The 18,600-nt window shown below is 42.9% G+C and overlaps 1 protein-coding gene across 1 annotated transcript in view; it reads left to right on the top strand.

Moving 5' to 3' along the window:
• Tdrd12 (tudor domain containing 12) overlaps positions 1–18,600 on the top strand; it is a 63,379-nt gene that overhangs the window by 21,060 nt on the left and 23,719 nt on the right. The window contains exons 6-15 of the mRNA XM_060366722.1: positions 112–197; positions 3,112–3,301; positions 6,568–6,662; positions 7,245–7,321; positions 9,445–9,525; positions 12,277–12,337; positions 12,649–12,756; positions 15,608–15,793; positions 17,273–17,429; positions 17,876–18,003. Coding sequence (XP_060222705.1) covers positions 112–197; positions 3,112–3,301; positions 6,568–6,662; positions 7,245–7,321; positions 9,445–9,525; positions 12,277–12,337; positions 12,649–12,756; positions 15,608–15,793; positions 17,273–17,429; positions 17,876–18,003 — 1,169 coding nt within the window. The remainder of the gene's footprint in view (positions 1–111; positions 198–3,111; positions 3,302–6,567; positions 6,663–7,244; positions 7,322–9,444; positions 9,526–12,276; positions 12,338–12,648; positions 12,757–15,607; positions 15,794–17,272; positions 17,430–17,875; positions 18,004–18,600) is intronic.

Raw genomic sequence — 18,600 nt, 5'->3', positions numbered from 1 at the left:
GGGTGAGTGGACATGAAAGACGCACATGTTGCTGGTTCCTTAGCGAGGCCACGCTTGCTTTAAATAAACCTTGACTTCAGCTCACTTGTTTGTCCATTTATTGCCATTTAGCAACTACGCAAGTAGAAGCAAAACTATGTGCTGTGGAAGAAGATACTTTTGAGGTTTACCTTTATGCAACAATAAAAAATGAAAAAGTAAGTGAAAGATTTTGGGGAGTTGTTTTCTGGTTTTAGGTTTTTGAGTCTTGTATAGGCTAGGCTAGCCTGGAGCTTTCAGTGTTGCTGAGGATGACCTTAGATTGTTGTTAATAAAATATAAAAAGATGTAACAAAAACACATAGGAATTGGACAAAACAAATAGAAGGAAAAGAGCCCAAGAGAAGGCACAAGCTGAGTGTGTTGGTGCACACCTTCAATCGCGGCAGAGGCAGGTGGATTTCTGAGTTTGAGGCTAGACTGGTCTACCAAGCCAGGACAGGACAGCCAGGGCTACACAGAGAAACCCTGTCTGGAGGAGGAAAAGGGGGAGTGGGTACAAAAAACAGAGTGCATTTGTTTCCACATTCAGGAATCCCATAAAAACCTTAAACTGGAAGCCATAATACGTATATGCAAAGGACCCGAAGTAGACCTGTGCGGGCCCTGTGTATGCTGCCTCAGTCTCTGTGAGCTCACATGAGTGTTGATGACACAGATTGAGAGGGTCTTCTTGTCTTGGACTTCCATCCTTTCTGGCTCTTATGCTCTTTCTGCTTCTTGTCCTGAGCCCTGAGAGGAATGATTTGATAGAGACATCCTATTAGGGCTGAGTGTTCAAAGGTCTCTCATTCTTTGCATGTCTGGCTGTGAGTCTCTATTTGATTACATCTGCTGTAGGAGGAAGCTTCTCTGATGCTGACTGAGCAAGGCCCTGATCCATAATTGTAGCAGAATGTCATTAAGAGTCATTTTGCTGCTGCTGCTGCTTCCTTCCTCCTCCTTCCTTCCTCTTCCTCTTCCCCCTCCTCCACCTCCTCCAGTATTTGGTTTTGCCCTTGGTCCCTGGACTAGCTACTCCTAGGTTCTTGGTTACCCAAGCAAGTGGATGACCTTATATTTTTAATTTTGCCTCTACTCCCAAATGCCCCAAAGGCATGGGGCCACCAAACATAGCAAGATTTAAAATTTGGAAAGGTTTATCATTATTTTAAATTTTACTTTAATAAAACTAATTCATACAGTGGGGGTTATTTTAATCTTCGAAGGTCTAGCTTGGAGATGCTAGTAGGACTATTCCTTATTCATTTCATGTGAGCGTGTTTGTGCGCACGCACAAGTGAGAGACAGACAAGACCCATGGGGCCATATACTTGCTAGTACTCCAGCTACACTTCAGGTGCGGAGTCTGTCTTCTGTTGATGATTAGAGACACTGACCAGCCAGCTGTTGTGGCGCATGCTTTTAATCCCAGCATTGGGAGGTGGATCTCTTGAGTTCAAGGCCAGCCTGGTCTATAGAGTGAGTTCCAGAATAGCCAGGGCTATACAGAGAAACCTTGTCTTGAAAAAACCCAAAGCAAAGAACAAAACCATTGACCTAACCTAATCATTGTATTGAGACAGCATTTTTACTTTCTTAGTTAGTGCGAGTACAAATGGCGTGCTTGTTCACGGGTATGTGTGTATGGCCAGAAGTCAGAGTTGGTTGTTCTACCGTATTGTTTTGCAGTCTATTCTGATTGCTTGAGACAGGATTTTACTACCTACTCAGGCTGTCCTGAACTCACTATATAGACCTGGCTGGTCTTGACCTCACAGAGCACTCGGCCTTCAGAGTGCTGGGATTAAAGGCACTACCACACTCAATTGGAATTTGTTTCTTCAGTGTCTTAGAGGTTTCATTTTAGAGGTCTCTCACCTCCATTGTTAAGTTTTTGTAGGCTGACTTTTGTGTGTATGTGGTGTGCATATTTGAATATGCAAGCACATCTGTGTGCAGGTACATGGGTGCCATTGCTCTGACCTTTATGAAGAACTAGCTCTTCCTGTATGTGACTGTGAGAAAGTGTATTATCCAGTAGCTTATTTTGGACCTGTGATTTGTGTCCAGTTAGTACTCATGGAATAGTTTTTCTCTAGGTGTACAGGTTCTTCTTAGGCAAATATCTAGGGGTCTGGATAGTATTGTTGACACTTGGAAGGTGCCATATTGTTTGCCAAAATAACAGACCGTTTTACATCTGTCTCAGCAATGTGTGAAATTTCCACTTTCTCCACGTGCTCACCTGTGTTGGTCTTCCCAGCCGGTGTGAGGAGGCATCTCCTAGTGGATGAAATATCCACTTGTTGACTCACTGGAGATGCTTTCACATGCTTTCTTGATAAGAGGATTCATACTTTGCCTAACTTTGGATAGTTCTTTCTTGTAATTTTTATGAATGTCTGTGTGTGTCTTTGTGTGTGTGTATGTTGTGTGCATTGATGCATGTGGAGGCCAGAGGACAACCTTGGGTTCTTCAGGAATGCTTTTCACCTGGTTTAAGACACAATTTCTTTCTCAGTGGCCTGAAACTCACTAACTAGACTATATGATCAGCAGGCTCTGGGGATCACTTTCTCTGCCTCCCAGGTACTGGGATTCCAGGCACTGATATCATGCCTGGTTTGAAGCATTTTTATAGTTGGCTTGGTTTGTTTTCTTTTTCACTTTTCGGATGGTATCTCTGTGTAGCCCTGGCTGTCCTAGGACTCACTCTGTAGACCAGGCTGGCCTAGAACTGAGATCCTCCTGCCTCTGTCTCCCAAGTGCTGAGATGAAAGGTGTGGTTTTTCATTTTCCCCTTTTATTGTTAGTGGCCTACTGTCAAATCTGACCCTGACCAGATGGAGTTAGTTCCCTCTTCCTCCAAGGTACATCTTGTACTTCATGAAGCTTATTGCTATTTTCTCATAAAGGGGTTCATGAAAATAATTTAATTTGTTGCTTACATAGCAGGAACCAAGTATTGTTGCTGTCAAATTATGCTTCATAAAAGTTTTTTAGTAATTGGGGCTGAGTTTGGAATATTGACTTTGTGTACATTGACTACATCCATCTGAATGGTAACTTAAAATGTTTAACATTTTATAGGTTTGTGTTAATGATGATCTTGTTGCAAAGAACTTTGCTTATTATGTGTCACCCATGGGTAATAAAAACCTCAATACTTTGGAGAAACCCAAGCTCAGTCTCAGTTCGGTGCCCTGCTCAAGTAAGCTCAGCCCATCACTCACTCTGTGGCCAATGCTTTTGCAAGGGAAAGACTGTCACGGAGTGGAAAGTGAGTATCACATGTTGCTTCATCCTAGCAAACTAAGTTCTGTCTAAGCTCCTTCCTACTTGTAGACAGACTTAGACTCTGTGCTTAATAACTGAAGTTTACTTCACAGGGGCCTGAGACCAGGAAATTCTAGACTTCCTATTAACATTGGACCACATTTTCAGAAGTTCAGATAGCATGTTCAGACATGTGGAGAGCTGTTTATTACAAATGATACTTAGTGTGGACCATTGCTATGATTTTAAATGTTCCTTTCTGTTTTTAAATTTTAGTATCCCATACTTCTGTTCCTTGCTAGGTCTCCTATAACTTTACAGCATAAGCAAGAGCATAAGAAGTAAATAATAAGGACTTGAGTTCATTTCATGGTTTAGTTTTGAAATGTAGTATGTTCTTTCAGATTCACAGGGCTTAGATTTTCTGGCACAGTCTCTCCGGCATACATGGTGTAAGGACGTTGTCAGCAACCTAGGACCACCTGCTGCAGTACTGGGTGAGTCCTGCCAGTTTGATTTCTTTTATAGCCAGCACAAAATCACACTCTGTGGAAGCACTGGAGAGTGAACCTCGGGCCTCACACCTGCGTGGTCACTGAGCTTTATTAAACCTCAGCCCATTTTTGTCATTTTCAAAAGTAGTTCTTTGTTGTTTTTATATGGGGTTAAGTGTTCTTTATCTACTTTGGATGATAGTCCTTTATCAGATGTATCTTCTGCAGTCATTTTCTTCTAGTGTATGGCTTATTTTCTTATTCTTTAGTGTTTGATTTGATTTGTCATTGCTTTTAAAGAAAATTTTGCATCTATGTTCATAAGACATAGTGGCCCTTCATTCTCTTGAAATGTTTTTTCTGGTTTGGGCATAAGGATAGTGAGGGTCTTGTAGGATGAAGTAGGAAGTGTTTTCTTGCTTCTGTCTTCCGAAAGGGCTTGTGGGATTGATACCATTTCTTCCCTATATGTTCAGTAGACTTCATCAGTGAACCCATCTCAATTTAGAACCCTTTTTGGGAACCTCATTAATTCCATTTCTTCAAAACTTAGGTATTCTTGTTATCTAGTTTTGTTTGGAAACGTCTATCTTTAAAGGAATTTGTTTCATCTAGATCAGTGGATCCCCTTTGGGAGTTGAATAACCCTTTCACAGGGGTCACAGTGTATCAAATATACTGTATGTATATTAGATATATACATTACAATTCATAACAGTAGCAAAAATTACAGCTATGAAGTAGCAACAAAATAATTTTATGGTTGACAGTGCTCTTAATCACTACAACTTGAAGAACTGTATTAAAAGGTTGCAGCCTAAGGAAGGTTGAGAACCATTGCTCTAGATGATCTAGTTTTGAACATGGAGGTGTTCATTCCACTATCTCTAAATTTCTTGATATGCTCATAAACACAAATGGAGTATCCTTTATTAGTCTCTCAATGTCCATGGGTTAGTAGTCATGGCCCTGCTTTCATTTCTCTCTTTCTCTTTCCCTGCTTATCTCTTGATCTCCCTTCCTCTGCCCCCTAAGTTAGAGCCTTAGCAATTTTGTTACTCCTTTTTTTTTTTTTAGCTTGTTTAATTTTATCTCATATGCATGGGTGTTTTGCCTGCATGTATGTCTGTGTGAGGTGTCAGAGCCCTGAAACTGGCATTACAGACAGTTGTGAACTGCATGTGGGTTCTGGGAATTGAACCAGGGTCTTCTAGGAGAGCAGCCAGTGCTCTTAATCACGGAACCATCTCTCTAACCCCTTTCTTTTCAAACACATGCTGTAGGCTGTATTCTGTGTTCTCAGGACTGTATGCTACAGACCTGCCCCTCAGTGTGGCTGTTTGCATACAGGGTCTTTATGAGAGATTAGCTCAGGGATGGCATAAGGACAGCCCCATAGAGAACCAGAACTGACTTTCTCCCCAGTACCATGGACTTAGTAAGATGATGGCTAGCTGTACACCAGGAAGATAGCACTCCTGAAACCACATTGGCCAACGCTTTGATCTTGGATTTGCAGCCTCCAGACTATAAGAAAATTAATTTCTGTTGTTTAAGCAACTTACTCAGACTGATGCAAACATTTTGAAGTTGTTTCATAGTTCTTGGATATATCCGTTTAAACAGTTTTTTTCTTCTGTTTGCTTTTCCACTTTGGAATTTCCTGTTATAGTTTGTGGGGGTAAGAATATAGATGCTGTGTCTCCCCCCACCCCCCAGCAAGGTTTCTCTGTGTAACAGCCCTGGCTATCCTGGAACTCACTCTGTAGACCAGGCAGGCCTCTAACTCACAGAGATCCAGATTAAAGGTATGTGCCACCACACCCAGCTAGATCCTAGATCCTTTTTCTTGGTGAGAGTCAGTTACACTGCATTAGGATTAAGTTTATAGGAAGAAATAAAGGGCAAGAGTTTAGATAACCTCAGCAGCTGAAGCAGCTTCAATAACCTGAGAGGTGGTGTCTGCCCGGTGGATTATAGGCTTCAAGCTGGGACCTCTGTAGCTGCAGGTAGGGAAAAGGGAAGGGGTATTGTTAGGGTAAGAATAGGAAGTTAGCTGTTTTCCTTAGGCAGCTGTGTTTGAAACTATAGGGTCTGTTGTCTATCTGCGACTATCTGGCTGCTTTGCTTCTGCAATCTCCAGGGTTGCCAGATCACAGGCAGCACTTTTTAGCGATTCCTAAATAGCTGGTTTGGAAATCTGAGCTCAGATTAGAGCCTTGGCTTTTTTTCTTTTCTTTTTTTGGGTGGGGGTGGGGGCCTGTGTACATTGTAGGAGAAGCATATATGTTGGAGACATAAGTAGCCTCCTTTGGAAAGTACAGTCTGCCAAGTTGGGAAAATTGTTTTATTCTTTTTAAGTTGGTATATGAATTTCTACTACCCTTTTAAAAAGTGATTGAAGCAAGATTTTTAAAAATTGCATTGATCTAGCATGTACATATACATATGAGTGGGCATATATATACTGTAGAATGCCTGTGGAGGTCAGAGAACAACCTACAACAGTCAGTTTTCTCCTTCTGCATGTAGGACTGGGGATCAATCTCGGGTCACCAGGCTTGGCAGCTAGTGCCTTTATGCAAGTGCCTTTACCTGATGAGCCATTTTGTTATTCCCAAAGCAAGATTTTTAAGTTTAATCCCTACAAGTTTAATATAAAATCTGTTTGACGGTAATTTATGTGTTGAAACTTTATAACAGTACTTGTTTGTATTATTTTTGTCCTATTTTATATAGTTTTCAATAGCTTTTTATTACTATCTTTATTTTGCAGATAAAGCTGTAAACTGTAAGGATTCCTTGGGAGACTCGCCTAAAATGATGTTTGAGAAGAAACAGCAGAGCCTCCCTGTAAAGCACATGGATAAGGTTGTATGTTTAAATGCCTGATGAATGTAAAGCTCACATGACATTGATATCCTGTTACCAGCAAAATGTGTGCTTCAAAGTAGTCTTATCCATGAACAGTGTAGTTTGTGTGTTTGTCTTAATGGAGCAAGATTGCCGGCTCCACCTTGTTGAGCTTTTGTTTCCGGTGAGTAGAATCCTATCTATAAAAGTGTTCTTAAGCTCACTAAAGATAGATGTGGTCCTGTCTGGACTTGGGGAGCGTTCAGATAATTAACTTCAATTCTAATGTGCCTTAGAGTTCTTTTGACAAAGACATGTAAAAGTGATTGTAGACATTTTAAACACTCATGTGAAATGCCAATTGCCTGTTGTTTGATGTTTTAATCTAACGATTATAGTGACAGTATAACTAACTTTGACTCTCCCCCCCATCTGTGTGCATGAAAACTTTCTGGAATAATTGTTGATGAAAATAATTATCACTATATTTTGGTTCCAAAAAATACAAATCTTAAAAAAAGTGTATATAACCCTCTCATTTCTTCCTCATTCTCCTTTTCTCCCTTTCCTTCTTCCCCCTCCTTTCTTCCATTCTTACAGTGTGTTGAATCTTCAGTGTACTGGCCAACAAAAAGAGGCATAACCATATATGCTGATCCAGATATTCCAGCAACAAGGTATGATATGAAGATTCAGTTTAGCACACTAGAGCCCTAGGACAGTGTAACACAGTCTTACATAAATAGCCTTCATATTAGGGTGGGAGTTTGGGGGGCTTAGTTCCATAGGTTTGAGACTACTGAGGCTATCCAGCTGTGTGTACTCAGATCCAAATAAAAATGTGTGATATTTACATATAATCTATGCATATTCTCATGTATTTTTAAGTAACCTCTAAATGACTCCTAATACCTAATACAATGTAAATACTATACACGTAGTTATTATAGTATATTGTTTAGGGAATAATGTCAAGGAATGAAATGTAAATGTTTAATACAGCAGTTTGTTTTTGCCAAATATTTCCAGTCTGTGGTTGGTTGAATGCACAGCTGCAGAGACCGTAAATACAGAAGGCCACGTTACAGTAATCATGTAAAAGGTTGATGACAGACTGGAATACCATACCTCCCCTCCCCCCCAAAAATAAAAGTTGGTCTGAGAAATTTTGGCTCAAAATACACTACTTAAAAGGGGGGAAAAATCTTATATAAACTGATTAGCTGGCAGTACGGTGGACTGAAGGCTGGTAATGGGATAGAGGAAGGGAAAAGAGGAAATGTCTGGAATTTTGTTTGTTTCTAGGTTGTTACTTACCCTACCTTGCTGCTTCGGTTCTCCCATCAATTTTTAATTGTAGAGCTAACCCAGATCCAGCAGCAGAGAAGCCGTGTGGCCAGCGCCAGGCAAGACCCCATCGTTAGTGCTTGGCCCTTGCTCTCGTAGGAAGGGGTCTAGGTAGAGTAGGTGCTTTCTTGCTGGCACTTCTTAAGTGTCCCCAGAAATAGTTATCTTTGTTTCCAGCACAGCCTCGGCCTCGTTCTGAAGCAGTCGCTGAGAGCTGCTCTGTCCACTATTCCTCCCAGGGTGGAAAAGGAAGACTGCAAGGGATACAAACGGGTACCTTGTGGATTCAAGACTAACTGCCTTAAACAGGATAAAACAGTGTAAAACAGAGTGCCCTGACAGATTTAAATGAAGCAGATATGAACTCTCAGGAGCAGCAGATGCTAGCTGAGTGCCATTGCACTTAGGGCGAGGCAACTAACTAAAACTCTGAGGCTCCCAGAGAGCCTTGACATGCCAGTTGAGAGCTGTCCCTTGGCAGAGCAGGCCTGTGGGTCAGGAGTAGCAGGAGGACCAGTCTTCTGTCTCCAGCAGGTCTCTGGAACAGCAGGTCTTAAAGCCATGAACCTCTAAAGCTGCAGGTCTGGAAGTTGGAGTGGCTGAAATCTGAAGCAGTGGGTCTTGGAAGCTGAAAGCAGCTTCAGGAAGAATTTCTGTCCATAGCCCAGCAGATGAGTACTAGAGGCTGAGGCAGGAATGTGTCCCTAGGGCTGGGAGCTGGCTGAGTGAGCTCAGGGTTGAAGCCTTACTCAGATGAGCCCTGACAAGTCTTGAAGACAGACCGATGATGAAACCAGCTGGTTATTGGCTCTAAGTCTTCCAGCTTCTTACTCCTAAGAAACCAGAGCCCCTGGGGCTATGCCCTGGTGTCTTCTCTTTCTCTGCAAGCTCCCACATCAGCTCTGCTTCGAAGCCCTAGCACTGAATTTATATAACTGCCATCTGGGTCCTGATTGGCTGGATATGGGAAGATGAAAAATAGGAGCACCAGGAAAGAGATGTTAGGCCTGGTGGAGGGAAGGCTAGGGCTGAGCTCACAATCAGGTACCCAGGCCTCTCTGCCTTTGCAGAAGGAGGGAAACTAGTAAGGAAATTGCTGTTCACTCCTGGTTATTACAGCAGTCTGTAGGCCACCTGCTGCTCTCAGGATGCTTCGTTGTTCCACTGGGGATTTCACACTGCTTGGCTTTTGTTGGTTTGTTTCTGTTCTTATTTCTTTAGCAGCTACTCCTCTTCTTGAGGCTTCCAGCTGTCAGAAAGCCTCATGGGGTGGGTAGACAAGGCACATGGACAAGGGCAGGCCCAGACCCCTAACAATTTCTCTGTGTCTTGTGATGGAGGCATGTGGCTTCCTCAACAGCAGGGTCTTATTATCATCTAGGTTCTAGTGAGCAATCTATAGCAGAGGCTGTCTTAATGTGTGAATAATCTTTTCATGTGTTTTGGTTTCTAGTGGGTTTACCCAGAAGCCAAATGAGAAGCCACTACGGTTAACTGAAAAAAAAGACTGTGATGAGAAGAACGGCTGTGTAAAGTAAGGTTTGTTTGTTTGTTTGTTTGTTTGTTTGTTGGGTGGTTTATTTCTTCCCTGACTTGACTTGTTTATTGAAATATTCACATAATATGCTAAGTAGGAAGAAATTCCATTTATTGTTGTTGACCTCAAATGTCTGTTCCCATAAAACAGCAAATATCCGGAAAGTCCCCTGGAGGTTTTTAAGCTATGTCGGGATGGGGTCAGGTTAAATCTTGAGTCTAGTGTAAGGGTTGTTTTCATCCTGATTCTTTCAGTGAGGTAGACCGCTTTTAATGGTATTAGGTGAGTTTTATGCATCTTATGGCCATTGGTTTTCGTGGGTGATTCTTGCTTTCCTTCCCAGTTTTCTGATGTTAAATGGGGCTACCTCGTGCTCTCTTAACAGCAGAGGAACTTCTTTTGATGTTTGTTTAATTCATAGAAGTGTTCAGTACCCATGCTTCCTAGACTCCGAGTTGACTGGCTGCTCTGTAGTTTCCAGGCTGACAACTTAAAATAGTTTGTGTCCATGTTGTCTTGCTGTTCTTTACTACTGTCAGTCTGCTGAGCCACCTTCCAGAGCCACCCCATTCCCTGTATGGCCTCTGCTAGCAGAGGTCCCTCAGTGTTGAGTCAAGTGCATTGAAGCCTGGTGTGGGGCTCACTGTGGAGCTAATGATCAATAGCCCCTCCCAGAGAAGCTCTCCTGCCTAATGCTTGATGGATTTGCTATTATAAGTGTCTTAGAGCTTTTATTGCTTTGACAAAACACCATGACCAAAAAGCATGTTAGGCAGGAAAAGCTTTATTCTGTTTACTCTTCCCATTGCTGTTCCACACCAAAGGATACAGGGCAGGAACACAAAACAGGGCAGGATCCTGGAAGCAGGCGCTGATGTACAGACCATGGAGGGGTGCTGCTTGCTGGCTTATTCCCCATGACTTGTTCAGCAGAGCTTTGAACCATGTGTGTCCAGGAAGTGCTGGCAGGCAGTGAAAATCCTGACAGAGTGAGAGTCGCTGGCTTACATCAGCAGTGGCTTGGGCAACAAACGCTTTCAGAAGAGGCCACACAGGACCTGAAGTCCCGTGTAGAAGCCGTAACCAACCACACAGCAGTGTTGTGTGGCACTCACTGTTCCTGGGAGACATGAGCAAAAGGCTGCTTAGCCCCGCTAGGAAGCCAACAGCAGACAGAAGTGCAGATGCCACCAGATCCCAGCTGCACAAACTAGTGAGTTCGTTGCAGGAGCAGTAATGACTCAAGACAGCCAAATCACGAAAAGCCCACCCCAGCATTGCTAACAGTTCACAAAACCTGGAAGCCTGGAGTACGCTGCAAAACCTGCAGGCGTCAGCAGGTCCAGTGTCCTTTTCAGGTAGCTCAGCTGCTCTCTGCTTCTTCCAGGCAGCTTTGCTGGTCTGAGGGTGTTTCTCGATAATCCTTGCAACTTAGATATACTTGGGGAGGGGATTCCTGGAGCCTTTGAGTTGTTTACTTTCTGAATTTCCTGAGTGTCCATGAAAGATGGAATGTTTTACCTTCCCAGAGAATGCTTTTGGTTTCATCCGCTTGTAAAAATGTGTCCTGGAGATTTCATCCTATTGTTTCAACTTTCTCCTATTATGTCTTAACTAACTTTCCTCCAAGATGAGGGTTTCAGTCTGTGAGTAACAGCAACACAACAGACAGATTTCTTTAGGGGTGTAGGTGTTGTATTAGGCCCCCAGTCTGTTCCTCTGAGGGCCTCTGGAAATACCAGGTACCTTGTGTTGGACCTAAAGCATAGTTACAGCCTCTTGCCAACTTCATCAGCTAGCCTTGGATTTATGTGAGATGAAATTCCACTTAGTTTTGTGGGTAGTGGTTCCCTGTAGCACTTTTCAAACATAGTATTTATACATCATAAAATTTACCATCTTAAAGTGCAGGGTTTAGTGGTTCAGGGTAATATTTATACTCATGTAACTATTACCAGCAATCTAGTTTCTTACCATTTTTGTCCCTTCCCACCATATCAAAGTCACTCTCCATTTCCTTACCCTCTGGCTGGCACTAATTGGTCGTCTGGGTTTTTCCTGTCTGGGGTATTATACATCTTTAATCCCAGCACTCTGGAGACAGAGGCAGGTGGAGCTCTTGGAGTTGGTCTACAGAGAGTGTGCCAGGGCAGACAGTTCTAGGACAGACAGACAGAAACTCTGTCGTAACAACAACAGAATTAATTATTTTTTCAAAATCTGTAGACAGGAAAGGAAATACTGCGGTTCACTGTGTGACCACCATGCTTCACCCTGACTTCCTACTTCAGAAAATGGTGTGACTTCTCTGCTGCTCTCACCAGTCCTTACCCATGAGTCAGTGACTCTGGGTAGAAAGAAGAGCTCTTTCAAATTACTTCTTTTCTTTAGTAGTTGAGTTTAAGTTCTCATCTGGTATTTTCTGACTATAAAATAAAGCTAATGATTAGACCAGTGGTTCTGACTTTAGCTGAGCCCCCTTTTAGATACTGTACCCTACAGGACATTGGTGGCAGGTGTGGCGGCCCAGATGCCAGCCCAGGTTTTGAGTGGGAAACAGGAAACAGGTGTGACCTCCGTGGTCCTTGAATCCTAGTGAGGCCAGCAAGACAGAGCACAGTGTTTGCCCAGATGTGCCCTGGGGTGGATGGCCACTGTATCTCCCTCCACAGGGAAAAGTTAAAAAGGATTTCAGTGGGGAAATGTAACCACTTCCTTCTTCAAATTGGCCTTTTAACTGCTTTACAGATTACTGCAGTTTCTAAATCCTGATCCTTTGAGAGCTGATGAGATCTCTGACCTGCACCAGGTATTACAAACCATAAAAACAGGTCAGACAAGAGAAACTGGTAGTGTTATGAGGCCTTCTTTCTCTCTGAGATGGGGCATCTTCCCAAGACATGGCTTTAGTAGAGTCTAGAAAGCCACTGCTTTAGTGGCTGTGTTTTATTTGGGGAACAAATGATCTTTAATTTGGGTGGTTTATGTGTTTTCCAGGAAGCACGCATCCCTAGGTTTTTACATGGCAATGTTGTGTTTTCGTCTTGGTAAAGCCCTGAATACTCTATTGTCCACTCAAGGGAGACCTGGCTGTGCTTGTCTAATGTCTGTGTTGGTTAGTTGCAGAAGGTGAAACTGGGTGCACTACAGCCTGGTGTGGTGCTCCGGAACAGGATCGAGCCCTGCCTGACCGTGGATAAATCACCTCTGTCGGCAGACCTGAAGAAGGTGAACGTGTTCTTAAAGCCAGACTCCTGAGGAGATGCCAGCTTTTTCCAACAGAAGGGTTACTTTGTTTTGCTTTGTCTGTTCTGCTCTAAGAGCAGTGGGGATGGAATCCAGGGCTTCATGCATCCTAGGCATGCATTTATCACTGAACCATACCCCAGTCCCATAGGAGGATTTTAAATAAACAGTTCTAAGGCTGCACTGCATACTTCTTGCTTCTGAAATTCTCTTGGAATCTTTGTGATTTATTTCTCATGTGTTTGTAAGTCCAGATTAACTTCCCAGAAGATTCATTCTTTTGTAGAAAAGCCCATTGTGCAACTGTCAGTCCTTTTCTAAAGTAAGTTTTCTTCTTTATCTTTTTGGTTTTTGTTTTGTTTTTTGGTTTTTTGAGACAGTTTCTCTGTGTAGTCCTGGGTGTCCTGGAACTCACTCTGTAGGCCAGGCTGGCCTTGACCTCACAGAGATCTGCCTCTGCCTCTGCCTCCTAAGTGCTGGGATTAAAAGCTTGTTTGTTTTTGTTTTCTGTTTTCTGATTCTAGAAATTGTCCTAGATTGTGTCCTACCAGTTTGTATTGTTCTAAGTGGGGGTGGGGCCCCACTAGAGCCATGTTCTAGAGAGCAATTTATGATAATATTCAAAACTGTCCTAGTCAAAATGCCAGCTTGCTACCTGTTTTTCTTCAGTGTTACAGTTCATGATGACAAGATTTGCCTCACCCTCTGAGCTGCTTCTTGGGTTTCAGTGGCTTTTCAGTATGAACAAACTGGTGATCATAGACACATTGAAGATTATCTTTCCCCCAAAACAGGAGTAACCAAATCAAGTTTTGTGCAGGGAGAAGAGACTGGTAGAAAGTGTGCATCACTGTGTGCTGTGCGGGCCTGCAGTCCCAGGGACATGGGAAGCCGAGACACAAGGGTTCTTTGAGCGCAGAACTTTGGCGTCAGCATGGGCCGCATAGTGACGCTATAAAAAAGAAAACTACCCCAGAGACACAAGAAGATCCTGCATTGATTTAACGGCAACAACGGTTTCTGTTGTATTTCTGCTTTTGGGGTGTGGACACGTCCTTTCAGCTGGACAAAGGATCTTGCCATAATTGACCATAGTGATGAACAGAAAAGGAGAGCAGGAACACATGCTTGCTGGATGTGCCCCAAGGCTTCTAGGGAACATGAAGCTGATGCTCACTGATGGCATGGTCTTCAGGCCCTCTAGGAAACATGCAGCTGTTCCTTTGGTTATGTCTGTGCAGATCTACCAGAAGGGTCAAGGGAAAGGGCTATTGTTCAAAAGGAACACTCATAAATGCTACCACAGCAAACCAGAAGCAAACCATTCAGCATGCTGTTGGCATTGTTGTAAACAAGCACAATTCATGTCGAGAATCAATGTGTCTTGAACATATTAAGCATTCTGGAAAGCTGGTTCGTTCCTGAAAGAGGTATAGGAAAATGAGGTTGGGGGAGAAGCCAAAGAGAAGTGTATCTGGTTCAGCTGAGGTTCCATCCTGCTCCATCCAGAGAAGTAGTTTATGGGAGCTAACAGAAGAGCTGAGCTACTGGATCTGTTCCCTATGGCTTCATGGCTAGCTGTACAAGGAGAAAAGGACCTGGATTTTAAAGAGAGGACTGAGGTAGCTCATAGTATAATCTCAGTACTTGGGAGATAGAGGCAGGAAGATCAAAATCACAGCTTGAGTTACATGAAACCCTCTCAGAATACAAAGTTGAAGGAAAAACATTCAGAAAATAGAAATAAAAGCATTTTTCTAAACAGTATATTTGAAGTATGAAATGCAAGTGAACTGAAAGAACAAAGATGAAAGTAGAATAAAGTTTAGGGTTTAACTTGAAGTCCAAAAAATTGGATTTCTAAAAAAAAGAAAAAGGATAAGAGGTTCTCTGAGGAGACATTTGTGGACTTAAATGACATGAATCCACATGTTGGCAGTCAGTCCCTGACTGGTACAAGTGAAAAGACTTTCATTAAGCACATGGCTGTGACCCATCTGAGCTCAGGTACCGAGGTCGTGAAAGCCTCAATGGAAGAAGTGATCCCACCACAGAGCAGGTTTCAAAATGACCTTGGACTTGAACATTCAGTCGTTCTAGCTCTACAAACAGGTCTATACTTGTTTTCTCAGTGAGCTATGTGTGTAGAAAGATATTTCCAGGTTTGTAAACTCTAAAGAAAATGTACTTCCTCTTCCCCATGTGCAGAAACCACTGAAGTCTCTGCCTTCCTCACAAGAGTGTCAAGAATGAAGATCACATGAGATGCAGGCAAAGGAGCAAGCTGTCAAATTCCCCTTCAGCTCAGCTGGAAGCGCTGGGCTTTGGGGAAGGGGGTAGTACAGAGAATTCAATGCCCTTTGAAAGTGTGTATTATTTGGTTGCAGACTTCTGAAATATTCAAGTTTTAGTAATAGTTGAAAAGAATTATATGCCAGTAAAATGTGCTTTTTAAAGATGTTAAGGTAGGTGAGGTGGCATGTGTCTGTAATCCCAGCTCCTGGGAATCTGTGGCAAGAGGATCAAGAGTTTGGGGCTGGAAAGATGGCTCCATAGTTAAGAGCACTTGATGCTCTTGCAGAAGACCCGGTTTGTTCTCAGCACCAGCAAGGTGGTGGCTCAGAATTGTCTTTCCAACAATTGTGTGCCCTCTTCTGGCCTCTAGGAGCACTGCATGAATGTGGTACATAAGCAATACATGCAACCAAAACACCCATACATGTGAAGAAAAAAAGTTTGGTGCCCTGGTGCTGAGAGTGAGGTGAATGGAGCTGTGAAATGGGGTGTTTTCTTTGTCATTTATCTCTCTCTTCCCCCACCATTTTCTCCATAGGCTCTTCAAAAAAATAAGTTCCCGGGACCCAGCCACACTGCATCTTACTCTTGGCCTCCTATTGCCCGTGGCTGTGATGTGGTAGTCATTTCTCACTGTGGAAATGACCCTTTGTTGTACCTGCCACCACTGCTCACGGTTTTGCAAATGGGGGGCTGCTACAAGTCATTACCAAGTAGAAATGGAGTAAGTTGGAGATAATTTTGAAATGGATTAAATGTTTATTTTCAAGTGACACACTTTTTATCCTAAAGCTGAGGTTATTTTACTCAGTTTTTCTCAAACTGCTGGACTGGAAGCCAGGCTATCAGCCTGGCTTGGTGGCACAGTACTTGCGGCACTGAGGCAGTAGTATCACATGTTTGGGGCCATCCTGGGCTACCTGATGAATTTGATGTCAGCCTTGGATATGCGTTAGGACCGTGTTTGAAAAAGACAAACCTGGGCCACTTGAAAGTAGCCTTTGCTGTCTTAGTGTCACTGAGTCCTTGGTGATCCTTAACTGTGATGCTTACCTGTGGCCTCTAGCTGGGCAGAAGAGCCATGGCTTTTAAAGTTGAGTATAGAGTTTGTAAAATGATGTAACCTTAATCCACACCACCTGGATAAGATGGTCAGACCGTGTCTTTCTACTGTCTCACATGAGAACATTGAGTTCGTGGAAAGCGGTTGGCTTACCTGACCAGTGGTGAGTGATTAGAAGTTCAGTTTCTGTTGTCTCTTCCCACATTTTTGCTTCATTGTACCCCACGCTGTTAATATGCTTTTGCCATGGATAAAAAAGATAGAGGAAATGGGACATAAGGACAAACTGGTGGTGGGTAGTGCCTTGCTGGGTTTTGGCTATCTAACAGAAGGTCCCACCAGGCACCATAAAGCAAGTGCGGCAAGGAAGCATGCTCAGAGTCTAGAAGGATACTGGGTTTGGGGTTGTTGGGTTGTTTTCCTATCCTACCATGCAGTAGAATTTCTCTGGAAATTGCACTGGTTATGTATTGACTTCATTGAGTGTATTTATACCCTGAATTAAGCTAGGCAGCTAAGCCCCACTGACGATGGAAGTGCCATTTTGTGCTGAGATGGGAAGAAAGTGACATCCAGCCCTTACTCTTGTGTTTCCCCTGCTTTCTCCTTGCCTCCACAGGCAGCTTGCTTTCAGGCCTGTGGAGAAGTTGGCACTTGTCTGGACCTTTCTAGAGGAAGGACACCAGGCTCTTCACAGTAGGAAGCATATGCCCATGAAATGTTAACAGGCAGGTCACCTGGAGAGTCTGGGCTGACGAAGAGCTGAGTTTAAAAGGCAGTCTCCTAAGGAAGAGTCAATGGCTCTTTCAAGGCATTCATTCACCCTAGTGCTTAGGAGTAGGAAATGGAGCCAGACTTCTGGGTTCTTAGTTTCTTGCTGATGTATTAGCTGTTTAGCCCTGAGGACTGACGTCACGAGTGTGTTAAGGTTTAAATGACTGAGGGAGTGCTTTAGTTCGGCTTAAGAAGAACTAGTTCAGTGTTGCCAAACCCACTCATGAAAATGCTCACTTTTCTCCTCTGTATCATGATGATAGCTAAAGACTACTCTATGCCAGGGAATGCTCTGGATAGTTCACATATGGTATGTTTAATTCCTAACAACTGTCCACAATTATTTGAATCTGTTTGTCTTTGCAGCCTCTTGCAGTCATCGTGTGTCCTGGGTGGAAAAAGGCCCAGTTTATTTTTGAGTTATTGGGAGACTATAGCATGTCCTCCAGGCCTCTTCATCCTGTGTTATTAACAATTGGACTTCACAAAGATGAAGCCAAAAATATGAAGCTTCCAAGGGGGTGTAAGCATCTTTCCAAGCTGTTTGGTTTTCTTTACGGAAGACAGTGAGCTTTCGTAGGCAGCCTGGGTCCTCAGTTGCTGGCCACTGGCTCTAACTTGACTTCCTAGTTACTAGCGGGTGTCAGTGGTGAAGGCTTAGTCTTGATGCATGTCTTTGAGAAAAGTGCATGATTTTGTTCAGTTGTCATATGCTACTGACTATTCACTATCAGAGGCTGAGCACAGGGCTGAGGAAATCTGCCGTTCAGGCAAGCAGAGCCTCTGGCAGCTGGGTGTGGTCAGAGACTACAGCTCAGACAGGGTGGACAGGGGCTTGCTTTGCTCACTTAGTAGAGAAATGGCTGCTGAGAAGGAAGTGGAATCATGGTGAAGGAAGTACTGGAGAAACCTGTAGAAAACCTAAAAGATGTTCACTGTTTTTTTTTTTGTTTGTTTGTTTTAATGTAGGCGATGTGATTGTCACGACTCCACACAGCCTTGTGAGGCTTCTCACATACCGAAGCCTATTATTTCTTAGACTCTGCCACCTAGTTCTGGATGAAGTGCAAGTACTGTTCTTCGAAGCTAATGAGCAGGTGAGTGTGGACGCACTGGGTATTGGTGCTCCCCATTACGAGAGCATGTGTGTTTCTAAACTACGTCAGTGTTTCCCTGGTCAGGTAATCACGGAATATCCAGTTGACAAATCAATTGGGTAATATCTATAATTTAGAAGAGAAAACATTTAGCTGAAATGTCCTTTCTAATGGTGAACTTTTACTTGAAAAGAAATTCTTAAGGAGATTTGTTAAATAATTCATGACTATCTAATTATAGAAGGAACATTTTTAGAAGAGAATTAAGAAATAGAGGAGCACATGAAAAAAAGATTCACTATCACTAGTCTTATTCTCAGAGATAGTCTATTTTGTGACATTTCCTTCTTTATAAATGACTTTTTATTGAAACATACAGTTAATAGCAAAAGCTAATTAGTGCTAATTTAAAACTTAAACTTTATAGTTAACACTGTGCCAACAAGATTGTTATTGTACCCAAGTATGACAACTTCCTTGAAACCTGTGCTCATGCATGCTAGAGAATTGGTTTCCTGCTGAGCTACACCCCCTTTGACACATTTATTAGAAGTAGTGTGGCAAGCTGACCAAGAACGATGTTTGAGAGTGATGGTG

Source organism: Meriones unguiculatus, chromosome 14 (genome assembly GCF_030254825.1).
Source record: "Meriones unguiculatus strain TT.TT164.6M chromosome 14, Bangor_MerUng_6.1, whole genome shotgun sequence".
In the NCBI taxonomy this organism is placed as follows: Eukaryota; Metazoa; Chordata; class Mammalia; order Rodentia; family Muridae; genus Meriones; species Meriones unguiculatus.
This window is presented reverse-complemented; position numbering and strand designations above follow the sequence as displayed.